The 19,186-nt window shown below is 52.5% G+C and overlaps 1 protein-coding gene across 1 annotated transcript; it reads right to left on the bottom strand.

Annotated features, from left to right (window-relative positions):
- Positions 1-373: 373 nt before the first annotated feature.
- LOC127922873 (transmembrane protein 243-like) lies at positions 374-18,301 on the bottom strand. The gene is made up of 5 exons (XM_052506832.1): positions 18,148-18,301; positions 12,661-12,861; positions 7,577-7,627; positions 5,906-6,010; positions 374-805 (listed from the first exon to the last, which is right to left on the bottom strand). Exons 2-5 carry the CDS (start codon positions 12,751-12,753, stop codon positions 677-679), a joined length of 378 nt encoding a protein of 125 aa, XP_052362792.1. The 5' UTR covers positions 12,754-12,861; positions 18,148-18,301; the 3' UTR covers positions 374-676.
- Positions 18,302-19,186: the final 885 nt, after the last annotated feature.

Genomic DNA, 19,186 nt, shown 5'->3' with positions numbered 1-19,186 from the left:
ATCACTGGGAGGGCTACCTGAGTCATGACACATCACTGGGAGGGCTACTGACCTCCTCCGGAGGTAGTCAGGTGCACAGGCAGCACAAGTCTCATCTTTTAACCAATCAGAGCAGCTCTTTTGCCAATACCTGGGTAAAACATCAGAATTAGGCTGACTAAACACAGCCAAAGTCAAAGAAATCATCTGTCAAATAACTTGAGGAGGGAAATCTGGTCACAACGCGTAGACATAAGAGACATTTTAATACCATGTGGAGACACTTTTCTGAAAATGTGGGACAATCAGAATGTGTCCAAGAAGAAGACACAGGAGATGCCAGCTATCAACAAAGCTTATGACAGAGGTGCAGGACAACAACTCACAGGCCAGACAGGATGTGATTATTTATTGCATAAAATACTAAATAAAAAAGCAACAAATGGTCTGAATAATCCTAAAGTGAAGCTGTGCAGAGCTGAGTGGTCAGATGATCTGTGGAATAGAAACAGTCACTTGACTATGATTGGTGGACAGTCACTTGTCTGGAAACTGTCTGTCCTCCTTGTGCCTGTGTGGAATGTGGGCCCACCGGAACTGGTTCTGGGCAGGTCCATCATCTTCCTGGTAGAACTGGTTCCACTAGTCCAGTCAGGGACGGTGTGTGGCAGTAAGGGTGAGTAAGGCATGTCCAGTCTCACGTCCCTCTGCCCACGTCGTGGTAGTACAGGTTAGCACAGAGACACAGCAGCATGATGGAGGCCAGCATGTAGTAGATTAACTTCCTGAACTTCGGATCCAAGTCTCCCTGCCGGTACCAGACAATCTACAGGAGGAAGACGACAGTCAGCCTCAGCCCTGCCGGTACCCGACCCACGTACCCCTGCCGGTACCCAACCCCAAGTCCCCCTGCCGGTACCCAACCCCCTGCCGGTACCCAAGTCCCCCTGCCGGTACCCAACCCCAAGTCCCCCTGCCGGTACCCAACCCCACGTCCCCCTGCCGGTACCCAACCCCACGTCCCCCTGCCGGTACCCAACCCCACGTCCCCCTGCCGGTACCCAACCCCACGTCCCCTGCCGGTACCCAAGTCCCCCTGCCGGTACCCAAGTCCCCCTGCCGGTACCCAAGTCCCCTGCCGGTACCCAACCCCAAGTCCCCCTGCCGGTACCCAACCCCAAGTCCCCTGCCGGTACCCAACCCCAAGTCCCCTGCCGGTACCCAACCCCAAGTCCCCTGCCGGTACCCAACCCCAAGTCCCCTGCCGGTACCCAACCCCAAGTCCCCCTGCCGGTACCCAACCCCAAGTCCCCTGCCGGTACCCAACCCCACGTCCCCCTGCCGGTACCCAACCCCACGTCCCCTGCCGGTACCCAACCCCACGTCCCCCTGCCGGTACCCAACCCCACGTCCCCCTGCCGGTACCCAACCCCAAGTCCCCCTGCCGGTACCCAAGTCCCCCTGCCGGTACCCAAGTCCCCCTGCCGGTACCCAAGTCCCCCTGCCGGTACCCAAGTCCCCCTGCCGGTACCCAAGTCCCCCTGCCGGTACCCAAGTCCCCCTGCCGGTACCCAAGTCCCCCTGCCGGTACCCAAGTCCCCCTGCCGGTACCAGACAATCTACAGGAGGAAGACGACAGTCAGCCTCAGCCCTGCCGGTACCCGACCCACGTACCCCTGCCGGTACCCAACCCCAAGTCCCCCTGCCGGTACCCAACCCCCTGCCGGTCCCAACCCCCCCTGCCGGTACCCAACCCCAAGTCCCCCTGCCGGTACCCAACCCCACGTCCCCCTGCCGGTACCCACCCCCACGTCCCCCTGCCGGTACCCAACCCCACGTCCCCCTGCCGGTACCCAACCCCACGTCCCCCTGCCGGTACCCAACCCCACGTCCCCCTGCCGGTACCCAAGTCCCCCTGCCGGTACCCAAGTCCCGCTGCCGGTACCCAAGTCCCCCTGCCGGTACCCAAGTCCCCCTGCCGGTACCCAAGTCCCCCTGCCGGTACCCAACCCCAAGTCCCCCTGCCGGTACCCAACCCCAAGTCCCCTGCCGGTACCCAACCCCAAGTCCCCTGCCGGTACCCAACCCCAAGTCCCCTGCCGGTACCCAACCCCAAGTCCCCTGCCGGTACCCAACCCCAAGTCCCCCTGCCGGTACCCAACCCCAAGTCCCCTGCCGGTACCCAACCCCAAGTCCCCCTGCCGGTACCCAACCCCACGTCCCCCTGCCGGTACCCAACCCCAAGTCCCCCTGCCGGTACCCAAGTCCCCCTGCCGGTACCCAAGTCCCCTGCCGGTACCCAAGTCCCCTGCCGGTACCCAAGTCCCCCTGCCGGTACCCAAGTCCCCCTGCCGGTACCCAAGTCCCCCTGCCGGTACCCAACCCCAAGTCCCCTGCCGGTACCCAACCCCAAGTCCCCCTGCCGGTACCCAACCCCAAGTCCCCCTGCCGGTACCCAACCCCAAGTCCCCCTGCCGGTACCCAAGTCCCCCTGCCGGTACCCAAGCCTAACCCCAAGCCCTCCTGCCGGTACCCAACCCCAAGTCCCCCTGCCGGTACCCAAACCTAACCCCAAGTCCCCTGCCGGTACCCAACCCCAAGTCCCCCTGCCGGTACCCAACCCCAAGTCCCCCTGCCGGTACCCAAGCCTAACCCCAAGTCCTCCTGCCGGTACCCAACCCTAAGTCCCCTGCCGGTACCCAAACCTAACCCCAAGTCCCCCTGCCGTTACCTAACCCCAAGTCCCCTGCCGGTACCCAACCCCAAGTCCCCTGCCGGTACCCAACCCCAAGTCCCCTGCCGGTGCCCAACCCCAAGTCCCCCTGCCGGTACCCAACCCCAAGTCCCCTGCCGGTACCCAACCCCAAGTCCCCTGCCGGTACCCAACCCAAAGTCCCCTGCCGGTACCCAACCCCAAGTCCCTCTGCCGGTACCCAACCCCAAGTCCCCCTGCCGGTACCCAAGTCCCCCTGCCGGTACCCAACCCCAAGTCCCCTTGCCGGTACCCAACCCCAAGTCCCCTTGCCGGTACCCAAGTCCCCTGCCGGTACCCAACCCCAAGTCCCCTGCCGGTACCCAACCCAAAGTCCCTGCCGGCACCCAACCCCAAGTCCCGCTGCCGGTACCCAACCCCAAGTCCCCCTGCCGGTACCCAAGTCCCCCTGCCGGTACACAACCCCAAGTCCCCTTGCCGGTACCCAACCCCAAGTACCCCTGCCGGTACCCAACCCCAAGTCCCCTTGCCGGTACCCAACCCCAAGTCCCCTTGCCGGTACCCAAGTCCCCCTGCCGGTACCCAAGTCCCCCTGCCGGTACCCAACCCCAAGTCCCCTGCCGGTACCCAACCCCAAGTCCCCTGCCGGTGCCCAACCCCAAGTCCCCCTGCCGGTACCCAACCCCAAGTCCCCCTGCCGGTACCCAAGTCCCCCTGCCGGTACCCAACCCCAAGTCCCCCTGCCGGTACCCAAGCCTAACCCCAAGTCCTCCTGCCGGTACCCAACCCCAAGTCCCCCTGCCGGTACCCAACCCTAACCCCAAGTCCCCTGCCGGTACCCAACCCCAAGTCCCCTGCCGGTAGCCAACCCCAAGTCCCCCTGCCGGTAGCCAACCCCAAGTCCCCCTGCCGGTAGCCAACCCCAAGTCCCCTGCCGGTAGCCAACCCCAAGTCCCCCTGCCGGTAGCCAACCCCAAGTCCCCCTGCCGGTAGCCAACCCCAAGTCCCCCTGCCGGTAGCCAACCCCACGTTCCCCTGCCGGTACCCAACCCCACCACCTCCTGCCGGTAGCCAACCCCAAGTCCCCCTCCCGGTACCCAAACCTAACCCCAAGTCCCCCTGCCGGTACCCAAACCTAACCCCAAGTCCCCTGCCGGTACCCAACCCCAAGTCCCCTGCCGGTACCCAAGTCCCCCTGCCGGTACCCAAGTCCCCCTGCCGGTACCCAAGTCCCCCTGCCGGTACCCAAGTCCCCTGCCGGTACCCAAGTCCCCCTGCCGGTACCCAAGTCCCCTGCCGGTACCCAAGTCCCCCTGCCGGTACCCAACTCCCCTGCCGGTACCCAACCCCAACTCCCCTTGCCGGTACCCAACCCCAAGTCCCCTGCCGGTACCCAACCCCAACTCCCCTTGCCGGTACCCAAACCTAACCCCAAGTCCCCCTGCCGGTACCCAACCCCAAGTCCCCCTGCCGGTACCCAAACCTAACCCCAAGTCCCCCTACCGGTACCCAACCCCAAGTCCCCTGCCGGTACCCAACCCCAAGTCCCCCTGCCGGTACCCCAACCCCAAGTCCCCCTGCCGGTACCCCAACCCCAAGTCCCCTGCCGGTACCCCAACCCCACGTCCCCTGCCGGTACCCCAACCCCACGTCCCCCTGCCGGTACCCAACCCCACGTCCCCCTGCCGGTACCCAACCCCAAGTCCCCTGCCGGTAGCCAACCCCAAGTCCCCTGCCGGTAGCCAACCCCAAGTCCCCTGCCGGTAGCCAACCCCAAGTCCCCTGCCGGTAGCCAACCCCAAGTCCCCTGCCGGTACCCAAGCCTAACCCCAAGTCCTCCTGCCGGTACCCAACCCCAAGTCCCCTGCCGGTACCCAACCCCAAGTCCCCTGCCGGTACCCAACCCCAAGTCCCCTGCCGGTACCCAACCCCAAGTCCCCCTGCCGGTACCCAAGTCCCCTGCCGGTACCCAAGTCCCCCTGCCGGTACCCAAGTCCCCCTGCCGGTACCCAAGTCCCCCTGCCGGTACCCAAGTCCCCTGGCGGTACCCAACCCCCCTGCCGGTACCCAACCCCAACTCCCCTTGCCGGTACCCAAACCTAACCCCAAGTCCCCTTGCCGGTACCCAACCCCAAGTCCCCCTGCCGGTACCCAAACCTAACCCCAAGTCCCCCTACCGGTACCCAACCCCAAGTCCCCCTGCCGGTACCCAACCCCAAGTCCCCCTGCCGGTACCCCAACCCCACGTCCCCCTGCCGGTACCCCAACCCCACGTCCCCTGCCGGTACCCCAACCCCACGTCCCCCTGCCGGTACCCCAACCCCACGTCCCCCTGCCGGTACCCAACCCCACGTCCCCCTGCCGGTACCCAACCCCACGTCCCCCTGCCGGTAGCCAACCCCAAGTCCCCCTGCCGGTAGCCAACCCCAAGTCCCCCTGCCGGTAGCCAACCCCAAGTCCCCCTGCCGGTAGCCAACCCCAAGTCCCCCTGCCGGTAGCCAACCCCAACTCCCCTTGCCGGTACCCAAACCTAACCCCAAGTCCCCTTGCCGGTACCCAAACCTAACCCAGAGTCCCCCTACCGGTACCCAACCCCAAGTCCCCCTGCCGGTACCCAACCCCAAGTCCCCCTGCCGGTACCCAACCCCAAGTCCCCCTGCCGGTACCCCAACCCCAAGTCCCCCTGCCGGTACCCCAACCCCAAGTCCCCCTGCCGGTACCCCAACCCCACGTCCCCTGCCGGTACCCCAACCCCACGTCCCCCTGCCGGTACCCCAACCCCACGTCCCCCTGCCGGTACCCCAACCCCACGTCCCCCTGCCGGTACCCCAACCCCACGTCCCCCTGCCGGTACCCCAACCCCACGTCCCTCTGCCGGTAGCCAACCCCAAGTCCCCCTGCCGGTAGCCAACCCCAAGTCCCCCTGCCGGTAGCCAACCCCAAGTCCCCCTGCCGGTAGCCAACCCCAAGTCCCCCTGCCGGTACCCAACCCCAAGTCCCCTGCCGGTGCCCAACCCCCTGCCGGTACCCAACCCCAACCCCCTGCCGGTACCCAACCCCCCCTGCCGGTACCCAACCCCACGTCCCCCTGCCGGTACCCAACCCCACGTCCCCCTGCCGGTACCCAACCCCACGTCCCCCTGCCGTTACCAGAAGATCTACAGGAGGGAGATATTTATCCTCTTCAGACCCAAGAAAGCAGTGTGTACTCACCAGCACCATGGCCGAGCCGCAGGTCAGCAGGATACAGAAAGCCAAGAAGACGTTGAGTGGCCAGGGAGGCAACGAGGGGAACAGGAATGAACTGATCACTGTTACCTAGGGAACACAATCACCACCTAACTGATCAAATTGAAACAACAAGACAAAAGGCCCCTCAAATCAGTGGGTGATCTGGTCAGCATGAAATTACCAGGACCAGCAGAGACACACCTCTCACAGTATGGAACTACCAGGACCAGCAGAGACACACCTCTCACAGTATGGAACTACCAGGACCAGCAGAGACACACCTCTCACAGTATGGAACTACCAGGACCAGCAGAGACACACCTCTCACAGTATGGAACTACCAGGACCAGCAGAGACACACCTCTCACAGTATGGAACTACCAGGACCAGCAGAGACACACCTCTCACAGTATGGAACTACCAGGACCAGCAGAGACACACCTCTCACAGTATGGAACTACCAGGACCAGCACACGCTGTGGAGAACCTGAAACAATCACATCCTCACCCCTCATTGGAGGACCTGAAATATTTCAAGTATATATTCACTCCACCCTTCAGAAGGCCACAGATCACCCTTCAGAAGGCCACAGATCACCCTTCAGAAGGCCACAGATCACCCTTCAGAAGGCCACAGATCACCCTTCAGAAGGCCACAGATCACCCTTCAGAAGGCCACAGATCACCCTTCAGAAGGCCACAGATCAACCCATCTTTCCCAGTACCATTTCCTCTCCCAATTCCTTTTTTTTTACTAGGCAAGTTAAGAACAAATCCCTTTTTATTTTTTAAGCCTTTTTTCTTCCCAATTTCCTGATATCTAATTGGTAGTTACAGTCTTGTCTCATCGCTGCAACTCCCGTACGGACTCGGGAGAGGCGAAGGTCGAGAGCCATGCGTCCTCCGAAACACAACCCAACCAAGCCGCACTGCTTCTTGACACAATGCACATCCAACCCGGAAGCCTGCAACACCAATGTGTCGAAGGAAACACCATACACCTGACGACCTGGTCAGGGTGCACTGCACCCGGCCCGCCACAGGAGTCGCTAATGCGCGATGAGACAAGGATATCCCTCCCGGCCAACGCTGGGCCAATTGTGCATCGCCCCATGGACCTCCCGGGTCATGGCCAGCTGCGACAGAGCCTGGGCTCGAACCCAGAATCTCTGGTGGCACAGCGAGCACTGCGATGCAGAGCCTTAGACCACTGAGACAGAGCCTGGGCTCGAACCCAGAATCTCTGGTGGCACAGCGAGCACTGCGATGCAGTGCCTTTGACCACTGCACCACCCCGGAGGAACCAAGAACACATTCTTATTTACAATGACAACCTAGGAACAGTAGCACAACGCTCTAACCACTAGGCTAGTGTAGTCATTCATGTTTAACAGTATTACTGTACAGACTCACTCTCAACTTGTGACTTGTTAAGCACATTTTTACTCCTGAACTTATTTAGGCCATAACAAAGTGGTTGAAAACGTACAAAACATTCCAGCTTCTCATTTTTTATTAAAATGTGTAAAAAATGTCTAAAAACACAATACCATTATGGGGTATTGTGTGTAGGTCAGTGACACAAAATGTTGAATGTAATCCATTTTAAATTCAGGCTGTAACAACATGTGGAGACAGTCCAGGGGTACTTACTACAACGAGCAGGGATGTCAGTCCTCCGACCACCAGGTTGATGGCTCTGTCCTACAAGGGAAAGAGGACATTACATGAGACAAGCCAATAACACACTGTGGCGGTCATGACATTTTGTCAGCCACTAAGTCATGAAAAAGACTGCTGGTCTCACGGTAACTGACCATTTAATTAACATAAACATGTTTAGCATCTCCAGGCCTCCACACATACAAGCCGCTGATTGGAACATCTACATTTTGAAAAGTCTAATAAATATATTTTTAATAAACACCCGTCACAATAAATCCATTATTGATTTTAGACAGGTTAAAAGAAACACGATGAAGAAAATGTATTTCAGAAGGACAGAATATGAGTTGGTCTACTATATGTTATCAGGGTCCGTCATAGGCTGTAGGCTTGTTCATTGAGATATGCTTATAAGTCCCCCATCATTGTTTTACATATGATTTTATAGTAGGAAGAATATAATTTAGCTGAATAACATAGAAAATGATATTTTTCCCATTCCGGAGCAGATCCCATGCCCCAGATTGAGTTATTGGAAACAGATCCCATGCCCCAGATTGAGTTATTTGAAACAGATCCCATGCCCCAGATTGAGTTATTTGAAACAGATCCCATGCCCCAGATTGAGTTATTTGAAACAGATCCCATGCCCCAGATTGAGTTATTTGAAACAGATCCCATGCCCCAGATTGAGTTATTTGAAACAGATCCCGCGCCCCAGATTGAGTTATTTGAAACAGATCCCGCGCCCCAGATTGAGTTATTTGAAACAGATCCCGCGCCCCAGATTGAGTTATTTGAAACAGATCCCGCGCCCCAGATTGAGTTATTTGAAACAGATCCCGCGCCCCAGATTGAGTTATTTGAAACAGATCCCGCGCCCCAGATTGAGTTATTTGAAACAGGTCCTATACCCTAGGTTCAGAGTTATTTGAAACAGGTCCTATACCCTAGGTTCAGTTATTTGAAACAGGTCCTATACCCTAGGTTCAGTTATTTGAAACAGGTCCTATACCCTAGGTTCAGAGTTATTTGAAACAGGTCCTATGCCCTAGGTTCAGAGTTATTTGGAACAGGTCCTATACCCTAGGTTCAGAGTTATTTGGAACAGGTCCTATACCTTAGGTTCAGAGTTATTTGAAACAGGTCCTATACCCTAGGTTCAGTTATTTGAAACAGGTCCTATGCCCTAGGTTCAGTTATTTGAAACAGGTCCTATGCCCTAGGTTCAGTTATTTGAAACAGGTCCTATGCCCTAGGTTCAGATTTGAAACAGGTTATTAGGTTCAGTTATTTGAAACAGGTCCTATGCCCTAGGTTCAGTTATTTGAAACAGGTCCTATGCCCTAGGTTCAGTTATTTGAAACAGGTCCTATGCCCTAGGTTCAGTTATTTGAAACAGGTCCTATGCCCTAGGTTCAGTTATTTGAAACAGGTCCTATGCCCTAGGTTCAGTTATTTGAAACAGGTCCTATACCCTAGGTTCAGTTATTTGAAACAGGTCCTATACCCTAGGTTCAGTTATTTGGAACAGGTCCTATACCCTAGGTTCAGTCCTATTTCAGAGTTATTTGAACAGGTCCTATACCTAGGTTCAGTTATTTGAAACAGGTCCTATACCCTAGGTTCAGTTATTTGAAAGGTCCTAGGTCCTATACCTAGGTTCAGTTAGTTATTTGAAACAGGTCCTATGCCCTAGGTTCAGAGTTATTTGGCAGGTCCTGCCCTAGGTTCAGTTATTTGAAACAGGTCCTATACCCTAGGTTCAGTTATTTGAAACAGGTCCTATACCTAGGTTCCTTATTTGAAACAGGTCCTATACCCTAGGTTCAGTTATTTGGAACGGTCTATGCCCTAGGTTCAGAGTTATTTGGAACAGGTCCTATGACCTAGGTTCAGAGTTATTGAATCCTTCACTAATTCAGAATTTGGACAACTATTCAGACCCCTAGGTTTTGCCACATGATCATATACAAACCTTATACCCTCTGACCTATTTGAAATATTTTCACCCAGGTTCAGTTATTTGGGCTCCTATTAGGTTCAGCAGGTCCTATACCCTAGTTATTTGAAACTGGTTCAGTTGCCTATACCTAGTTCAGTTATTTGGAACAGGTTGCCCTAGGAGAAAGCCTCGCCTCCTCTGTTCCTTGCCTGAGGCTTACATAACTGAGGTTCATTATTTGGAACAGGTCACCCTATCTGACTATTCACCTTTGGCAGTTATTCACTAATACTCATTTGAAACAGGTCAGACCCCTATTCAGTTTCAGAAACCCTGGTTGTTTTTGAAACAGGTTATCTACAGTTCATCTCTGCCTGAGTCCTATTCAGTTACAATCCACCCTAGGTTCACAGGTTTTTACATTGATAGGTTACAGCCTTATTCTTACAGGTCCTATTGAAGTTCAACTGTATTTTTGATACAAACCTCAATCATTGATGTGACACACAGACACTACACTCATCATGTGCCACCCATCTGACTATTCGCAATTTCATCTGTTCTTTACTAAACAGTGCATTTGGAAAGTTCATCAACTTTTTCCACATTGATAGGTTACAGCCTTATTCTACAATTGATTCAATAGTTTTTCCCCTCAATCCACACACAACACCCTATGATGACAAAGCATGAAACAGGTTTAGATATACACTTGCTACAATAACAAAATTTGAAATATAACATTGACATTAGTATCAGACCCTTTACTCAGTACTTTGTTGAAGCACCTTTGGCAGCAATTACAGCCTCGAGTCTTCTTGGGTCTTGACGCTACAAGCTTGGCACACCTGTATTTAGGGAGTTTCTCCCATTCTTCTCTGCAGATCCTCTCAAGATCTGTCAGGTTGGATGGGGAGCGTCGCTGCACAGCTATTTTCTGGTCTCTCCAGAGATGTTCAAATCGGGTTCAAGTCCAGGCTCTGGCTGGGCCACTCATGGACATTGAGACTTGTCCAGAAGTTGCACCTTCGCCCCAGTCTGAGGTCCTGAGCAGGTTTTCCTCAAGGTACTTTCCTCCATTCATCTTTCCCTCAAGCCTGACGTCCCCACAGCATGATGCTGCCACCTCCATGCTTCGCAGTAGGTATGGTGACAGGCTTCCTCCAGACGTGATGCTTGGCATTCAGGCCAAATAGTTAAATCTTGGTTTCATCAAACCAGAGAATCTTGTTTCTCATGGTCTGAGTCTTTAGGTGCCTTTTGCCAACTCCTAGCGGGCTGTCATGTGCCTTTTACTGAAGAGTGGCTTCCGTCTGACCAACCTACCATAAAGGCCTGATTGGTGGAGTTCTGCAGAGAAGGTTGTCCATCTTGAAGGTTCTCCCATGTCCACAGAGGAACTCTAGGTGATCTGTCAGAGTGACCATCGGGTTCTTGGTCACCTCCTTAACCAAGGCTCTTCTCCCTCGATTGCTCAGTTTGTCCGGGCAGCCAGCTCTAGGAAGAGTCTTTGTGGTTCCAAACCTCTTCCATTTAAGAATGATGGAGGCCACTGTGTTCTTGGAGCCTTCAGTGCTGCAGAAATGTTTGGGTACCCTTCCCCAGATCTGTGTCTCGACCACAATCCTCTCCTTCTACGGACAATTCCTTCAACCTCATGGCTTGGGTTTTGCTCTGACATGCACTGTCAACTGTGGGACCGTTCTCTCCCAGACTCATGAATAGACATGTTGGAGTAGAGGCTTGACCAGTTATGTACCAAAGACATCTGAAATCAGTTTAAAATCATGTGCAATATGCAATATGTATTGTACAACAGCACAATCATTATTTTAATTATTTTTTTTGGGGGGGTGGGGGCTCATATACAGGCCTATGAATGAGCTGTCAGATGGTCTATGGGTGTTCTGAATTAATCATCACCTTTAGAAAGCACTGTCCATTTCATTGTGTTGGGCTTTGGAACAGCATCCACAACGACCATGTTATAAACTGGTTCAACCTGCTGTTGAACTTCTTTCTTCAAATTGATCATCACAGTGAGGTGAGTTGTAAAAGCATGATACTGTTGTGATGATAAGTGTTTGATTGTCATTGATGTCAGAGTGGTTAGAGGGACATGGAGCCATTAGGACCCGATGGTTAGGGGGACATGGAGCCATTAGGACCTGATGGTTAGAGGGACATGGAGCCATTAGGACCTGATGGTTATAGGACCTGATGGTTAGAGGGACATGGAGCCATTAGGACCCGATGGTTAGAGGGACATGGAGCCATTAGGACCCGATGGTTAGAGGGACATGGAGCCATTAGGACCTGATGGTTAGAGGGACATGGAGCCATTAGGACCTGATGGTTAGAGGGACATGGAGCCATTAGGACCTGATGGTTAGAGGGACATGGAGCCATTAGGACCTGATGGTTAGAGGGACATGGAGCCATTAGGACCTGATGGTTAGAGGGACATGGAGCCATTAGGACCTGATGGTTAGAGGGACATGGAGCCATTAGGACCTGATGGTTAGAGGGACATGGAGCCATTAGGACCCGATGATGGAGCCATTAGAGGGACATGGAGCCATTAGGACCTGATGGTTATTAGGACCTGATGGTTAGAGGGACATGGAGCCATTAGGATGGTTTAGAGGGACATGGAGCCATTAGGACCCGATGGTTAGAGGGACATGGAGCCATTAGGACCCGATGGTTAGAGGGACATGGAGCCATTAGGACCCGATGGTTAGAGGGACATGGAGCCATTAGGACCCGATGGTTAGGGACATGGAGCCATTAGGGACATGGAGCCATTAGGACCCGATGGTTAGAGGGACATGGAGCCATTAGGACCCGATGGTTAGAGGGACATGGAGCCATTAGGACCCGATGGTTAGAGGGACATGGAGCCATTAGGACCCGATGGTTAGGGGGACATGTTAGGGGACATGGAGCCATTAGGACCTGATGGTTGTTAGTGAGTTAGGTACTACCAACGCATGTCAGAGTGCAGAAGAGGGAGACTCAAGACTGTGGGTGTGGCGGTAATATGGTCCCCGCAAGAGTGCAGCAGACGTACACACACACACACACACACACACACACACACACACACACACACACACACACGTACCCGAGCAGAGGTTTCTCCAAACAGCAGTCTGTTGTCAAGGCCGCTGGTGCCATATGTTCTGGTGGTGAAGTCATTGGTAGTGAAGTCATCCATGGCTCAGCAGCTCCACCCCATGGACACACAGAGGAACTGCATGCTAGTGGCTCCACAGGGGCAGGCCTTACCGGACAGGAAGCAGGGCCAGCCAACCAGATGCCTGACCTGAAGGGTGGGAGGAATAGGAGAGGGAAGTTAACAGCCTGTCCCTCACCCCATAAAGGGACTGGCTAAAACACCCCCTCCCCTACTTCCCTTTCTGATTCCCCCTATTCCTTTACCTCCTCTCTCTCCTTGATCCCCTCTCATCTCGGCCCCCAGCCCAATCCCAAATCCCCCCCTAGACGTTGTGTCATGTTTCTTCTCTATCCCAGCTCCACCCTAGCTCCAGTCCAGCTCTACCCTAGCTCCAATAAAGCTCTACCCTAGCCCAGCCCAGCTCTAGCCCAGCTCTACCCTAGCTCCAGTCCAGCTCTATCCCAGCCTAGCTCTACCCCAGCTCTACCCCAGCTCTATTCTAGCTCAGCTCTATCCCACCCTAGCTCTACCCTAGCTCTAGCCCAGCTCTACCCTAGCTCTAGCTCAGCCCTACTCTAGCTCTACCTAGCTCTGGCCCTACCTAGCTCTGGCCCTACCCTACCCCAGCTCTACCCCTAGCCCAGCAGTATGTTACTGCACGGTGCAGAAGACCATTCTAGGCCAGCTCTACCCTAAGCCCTAGCCCAGCTCTACCCTAGCTCTAGCCCTATCCCAGCCCTACCCTAGCTCTAGCCTAAGCCCTAGCCCAGCTCTTCCCTATCCCAGCCCTACCCTAGCTCTGGCCAGCTCTAGCTCTATCCCAGCCCTAGCCCAGCTCTAGCCTAAGCCCTAGCCCTTCCCTAGCTCTAGCCCTATCCCAGCCCTAGCCCAGCAGTATGTTACTGCACGGTGCAGAAGACCATTCTAGGCCAGAGAGCAGAGACTGTTTCCTGTTGCAACAACATTCTGGGTGAAAAGGCAGAATTCCTGAGGCAGCTTTGTGCTCCAAACCCACAAGAAACAAGAGGTCCATTATGACATGGGAACTAGCTGCTACTCTCTAGCCTCCAGCTCCATCCCAGCCTGGGCTACATAACACATCATAACCCTAAGAGCTGCTGCATGGGATCATGTGAACAGCTACACTGAAAACAACAGCAATCCCCCAACCGGAGTTTAAATGGCCTTGCTAGTTACAAACATTTTTATATATATATATATTTTTTTACCTTTATTTAACTAGGCAAGTCAGTTAAATATTTTCTTTGACCGGGGAACAGTGGGTTAACTGCCTTGTTCAGGGGCAGAATGACAGATACCTGCCTCCCCAACCTGCTGGGCTACCTGCCGCCCCAAATCAAATCAAATTTTATTTTTCACATACACATGGTTAGCAGATGTTAATACGAATGTAGCGAAATGCTTGTGCTTCTAGTTCTGACAATGCAGTAGTAACTAGAGGTCGACCGATTAATCGAATGGCCGATTTCAAGTTTTCATAACAATCGGAAATCTGTATTTTTGGGCGCCGATTTGCTGATTTAATTTAAAAATATATATCTTTATTTAACTAGGCAAGTCAGTTAAGAACACATTCTTATTTTCACTGACGGCCTAGGAACGGTGGGTTAACTGCCTCGTTCAGGGGCAGAACGACAGATTTTTACCTTGTCAGCTCGGGGGATCCAATCTTGCAACCTTACATTTAACTAGTCCAACACAATAACGACCTGCCTCTCTCTCGTTGCACTCCACAAGGAGCCTGCCTGTTACGCGGATGCAGTAAGCCATCCACCTCTGGCCTGCTCGCCTCCCTACCACTGAGGAAGTACAGTTCCCGCTCAGCCCAGTCAAAACTGTTCGCTGCTCTGGCCCCCCAATGGTGGAACAAACTCCCTCACGACGCCAGGACAGCGGAGTCAATCACCACCTTCCGGAGACACCTGAAACCCCACCTCTTCAAGGAATACCTAGGATAGGGTAAGTAATCCTTCTCACCCCCCCCCCCCTAAAAAGATTTAGATGCACTATTGTAAAGTGGCTGTTCCACTGGATGTCTTAAGATGTATGCACCAATTTGTAAGTCGCTCTGGATAAGAGCGTCTGCTAAATGACTTAAATGTAAATGTAAGCCAAGGTAAGTTGCTAGCTAGCATTAAACTTCTTATAAAAAACAATCATAATCACTAGTTAACTAAACATGGTTGATGATATTACTAGATATTATCTAGCGTGTCCTGCATTACATATAATCTGACTGAGCATACAAGCATACAAGTATCTAAGTATCTGACTGAGCGGTGGTAGGCAGAAGCAGGCGCGTAAACATTCATTCAAACAGCACTTTCGTGCGTTTTGCCAGCAGCTCTTCGTTGTGCGTCAAGCATTGCGCTGTTTATGACTTAGAGCCAATCAACTCCCGAAATGAGGCTGATGTAACCGAAGTGAAATGTCTAGCTAGTTAGCGTGCGCTAATAGCGTTTCAAACGTCACTCGCTCTGAGACTTCTAGTAGTTGTTCCCCTTGCTCTGCATGGGTAACGCTGCTTCGAGAGTGGCTGTTGTCGTTGTGTTGCTGGTTCGAGCCCAGGGAGGAGCGAGGAGAGGGACGGAAGCTATACTGTTACACTGGCAATACTAAAGTGCCTACAAGACATCCAATAATCAAAGGTTAATGAAATTCAAATGGTATAGAGGGAAATAGTCCTATAATTCCTATAATAACTACAACCTAAAACTTCTTACCTGGGGATATTGAAGACTCATGTTAAAAGGAACCAACAGCTTTCGTATGTTCTCATGTTCTGAGTGTAACGGATGTGAAACTGCTAGCTAGTCAGCGGTGGTGCGCGCTAAATAGCGTTTCAATCGGTGATGTCACTTGCTCTGAAACCTTGAAGTAGTGGTTCCGGGCCGCTGCTTTTGTGGAGCGATGGGTAACGATGCTTCGTGGGTGACTGTTGATGTGTGCAGAGGGTCCCTGGTTCGCACCCGGGTATGGGCGAGGGGATGGTCTAAAGTTATACTGTTACATGAGCAAGGAACTTAAACGTTAGCTTTCTTACATAGCACATATTGCACTTTTACTTCTCCAACACTTTGTTTTTGCATTATTTAAACCAAATTGAACATGTTTCTTTATTTACTTGAGGCTAAATAGATTTTATTGATGTATTATATTAAGTTAAAATACGTGTTCATTCAGTATTGGGAAACCAACCGGGCTAGGACATACAGGAAACCAACCGGGCTAGGACATACGGGAAACCAACCGGGCTAGGACATACGGGAATCCAACCGGGCTAGGACATACGGGAAACCAACCGGGCTAGGACATACGGGAAACCAACCGGGCTAGGACATACGGGAAACCAACCGGGCTAGGACATACGGGAAACCAACCGGGCTAGGACATACGGGAAACCAACCGGGCTAGGACATACGGGAAACCAACCGGGCTAGGACATACGGGAAACCAACCGGGCTAGGACATACGGGAAACCAACCGGGCTAGGACATACGGGAAACCAACCGGGCTAGGACATACGGGAAACCAACCGGGCTAGGACATACGGGAAACCAACCGGGCTAGGACATACGGGAAACCAACCGGGCTAGGACATACGGGAAACCAACCGGGCTAGGACATACAGGAAACCAACCGGGCTAGGACATACTGGAAACCAACCGGGCTAGGACATACGGAAACCAACCGGGCTAGGACATACGGGAAACCAACCGGGCTGGGACATACGGGAAACCAACCGGGCTAGGACATACAGGAAACCAACCGGGCTAGGACATACAGGAAACCAACCGGGCTAGGACATACAGGAAACCAACCGGGCTAGGACATACAGGAAACCAACCGGGCTAGGACATACGGGAAACCAACCGGGCTAGGACATACAGGGAAACCAACCGGGCTAGGACATACGGGAAACCAACCGGGCTAGGACATACGGGAAACCAACCGGGCTAGGACATACGGGAAACCAACCGGGCTAGGACATACGGAAACCAACCGGGCTAGGACATACAGGAAACCAACCGGGCTGGGACATACAGGAAACCAACCGGGCTAGGACATACAGGAAACCAACCGGGCTAGGACATACAGGAAACCAACCGGGCTAGGACATACAGGAAACCAACCGGGCTAGGACATACAGGAAACCAACCGGGCTAGGACATACAGGAAACCAACCGGGCTAGGACATACGGAAACCAACCGGGCTAGGACATACAGGAAACCAACCGGGCTAGGACATACAGGAAACCAACCGGGCTAGGACATACAGGAAACCAACCGGGCTAGGACATACAGGAAACCAACCGGGCTAGGACATACAGGAAACCAACCGGGCTAGGACATACAGGAAACCAACCGGGCTAGGACATACAGGAAACCAACCGGGCTAGGACATACAGGAAACCAACCGGGCTAGGACATACAGGAAACCAACCGGGCTAGGACATACGGGAAACCAACCGGGCTGGGACATACAGGAAACCAACCGGGCTAGGACATACGGGAAACCAACCGGGCTAGGACATACAGGAAACCAACCGGGCTGGGACATACGGGAAACCAACCGGGCTAGGACATACGGGAAACCAACCGGGCTAGGACATACAGGAAACCAACCGGGCTGGGACATACAGGAAACCAACCGGGCTAGGACATACAGGAAACCAACCGGGCTAGGACATACAGGAAACCAACCGGGCTAGGACATACAGGAAACCAACCGGGCTAGGACATACAGGAAACCAACCGGGCTAGGACATACAGGAAACCAACCGGGCTAGGACATACAGGAAACCAACCGGGCTAGGACATACGGGAAACCAACCGGGCTAGGACATACAGGAAACCAACCGGGCTAGGACATACGGGAAACCAACCGGGCTGGGACATACGGGAAACCAACCGGGCTAGGACATACTGGAAACCAACCGGGCTAGGACATACAGGAAACCAACCGGGCTAGGACATACAGGAAACCAACCGGGCTAGGACATACAGGAAACCAACCGGGCTAGGACATACAGGAAACCAACCGGGCTAGGACATACAGGAAACCAACCGGGCTAGGACATACAGGAAACCAACCGGGCTAGATAAATCACTTGTAAATAGTCGGCTAACAGCTGGTAGTCGTTAGGCTTGCTAGCTAGTTTAGCTGTGTTGGGCGCTGACCTCGCAGATCTTAATTTAACATTCATTTTAAACACTCATCAAAGCTCACAAAACATATCTACGAGTTTAATATTAGACGGCTAGCTAGTAAGCCTGCTGGTTATCTAACGGCAGTTTGTTACTGATAGCATGTCCGCTAACAATAACACTACTAGGACGGCTCCAATCAGCTGCTCAAAACACCCATTTCAAAGGCTGAACCAAACGTCTACTTTGTTTCAATGTACTTACGTGTCAGAGCATAATAAGAGGTTGTGTTTCAGATGAATATGTGTCAACTACTTGTCACTTATCCAGTGTCTCCAAAACTTCCAGGAGCAAAATGATTCTGATCGGCTCAACCAGAAATTACAGCCGGGCAGCTTAAAGGGAACGTGACAGTACTCTTAAAGGCAAAATATCTTATTACGGCGGTACATTTCGGCAAGAGTTGACATGATTCAATACAGTGTACTAACCTATTTCACATGCATTAATGGGTCTGTTTTAATTGATTTGATGAGTGTAGATTAATGCAAACCTTTTTAGGGACACCATTCGGCAGAAATGTTTGTGGAAATCCCAGTGGTGGAAAAAAGTACCCAATTTGTCATACTTGAGTAAAAGTATAGATACCTTAATACCTTAAGTAAAAGTCACCCAGTAAAATACTACTTGAGTAAAAGTCTAAAAGTATTTGGTTTTAAATATACTTAAGTATCAAAAGTAGATTTCATTGCTAAAATATACTTAAATATCAAAAGTAAAAGTATAAATTGTTGTTTTGAAAATGTATGGATAGCCAGGGGCACACTCCAACACTCAGACATTATTTACACAACATACATGTGTTTAGTGAGTCCGCCAGAACATACCCAGTAGGGATGACCACGCATTCTCTTGATAAGTGTGTCAATTTCACAATTTTCCTGTTCTGCTAAGCATTCAAAATGTAAAGAGTGCTTTGGGTTGTCAGGGAAAATGTATGGAATAAAAAGTACAATATTGTCTTTAGGGATGTAGTGCAGTAAAAGTTGTAAAAACATATGAATAGTAAAGTACAGATACCCAGAAAAACTACTTAAGTAGAACTTTCCAGTAATTTGACTGAAATACTTTACACCTGTGGAAAATCCAGTCGTTATCTTCATATCATATGAATGATCATTGTAGACTTGTAAGTATATTCGTCAGGACCAATACTTAACCCAAATAGTTGTAGTGTTTTACCCACCTGCTAACTGTCATACCAGTTCAGCTCTCAGTCCACTCTAACTGAGCCCCATATCCC

Source organism: Oncorhynchus keta, unplaced genomic scaffold, assembly GCF_023373465.1.
Source record: "Oncorhynchus keta strain PuntledgeMale-10-30-2019 unplaced genomic scaffold, Oket_V2 Un_contig_2743_pilon_pilon, whole genome shotgun sequence".
Lineage (NCBI taxonomy): Eukaryota > Metazoa > Chordata > Actinopteri > Salmoniformes > Salmonidae > Oncorhynchus > Oncorhynchus keta.
The sequence above is the reverse complement of the archived record's forward strand: the minus strand, read 5'-3'. Positions and strand labels throughout refer to the sequence as shown.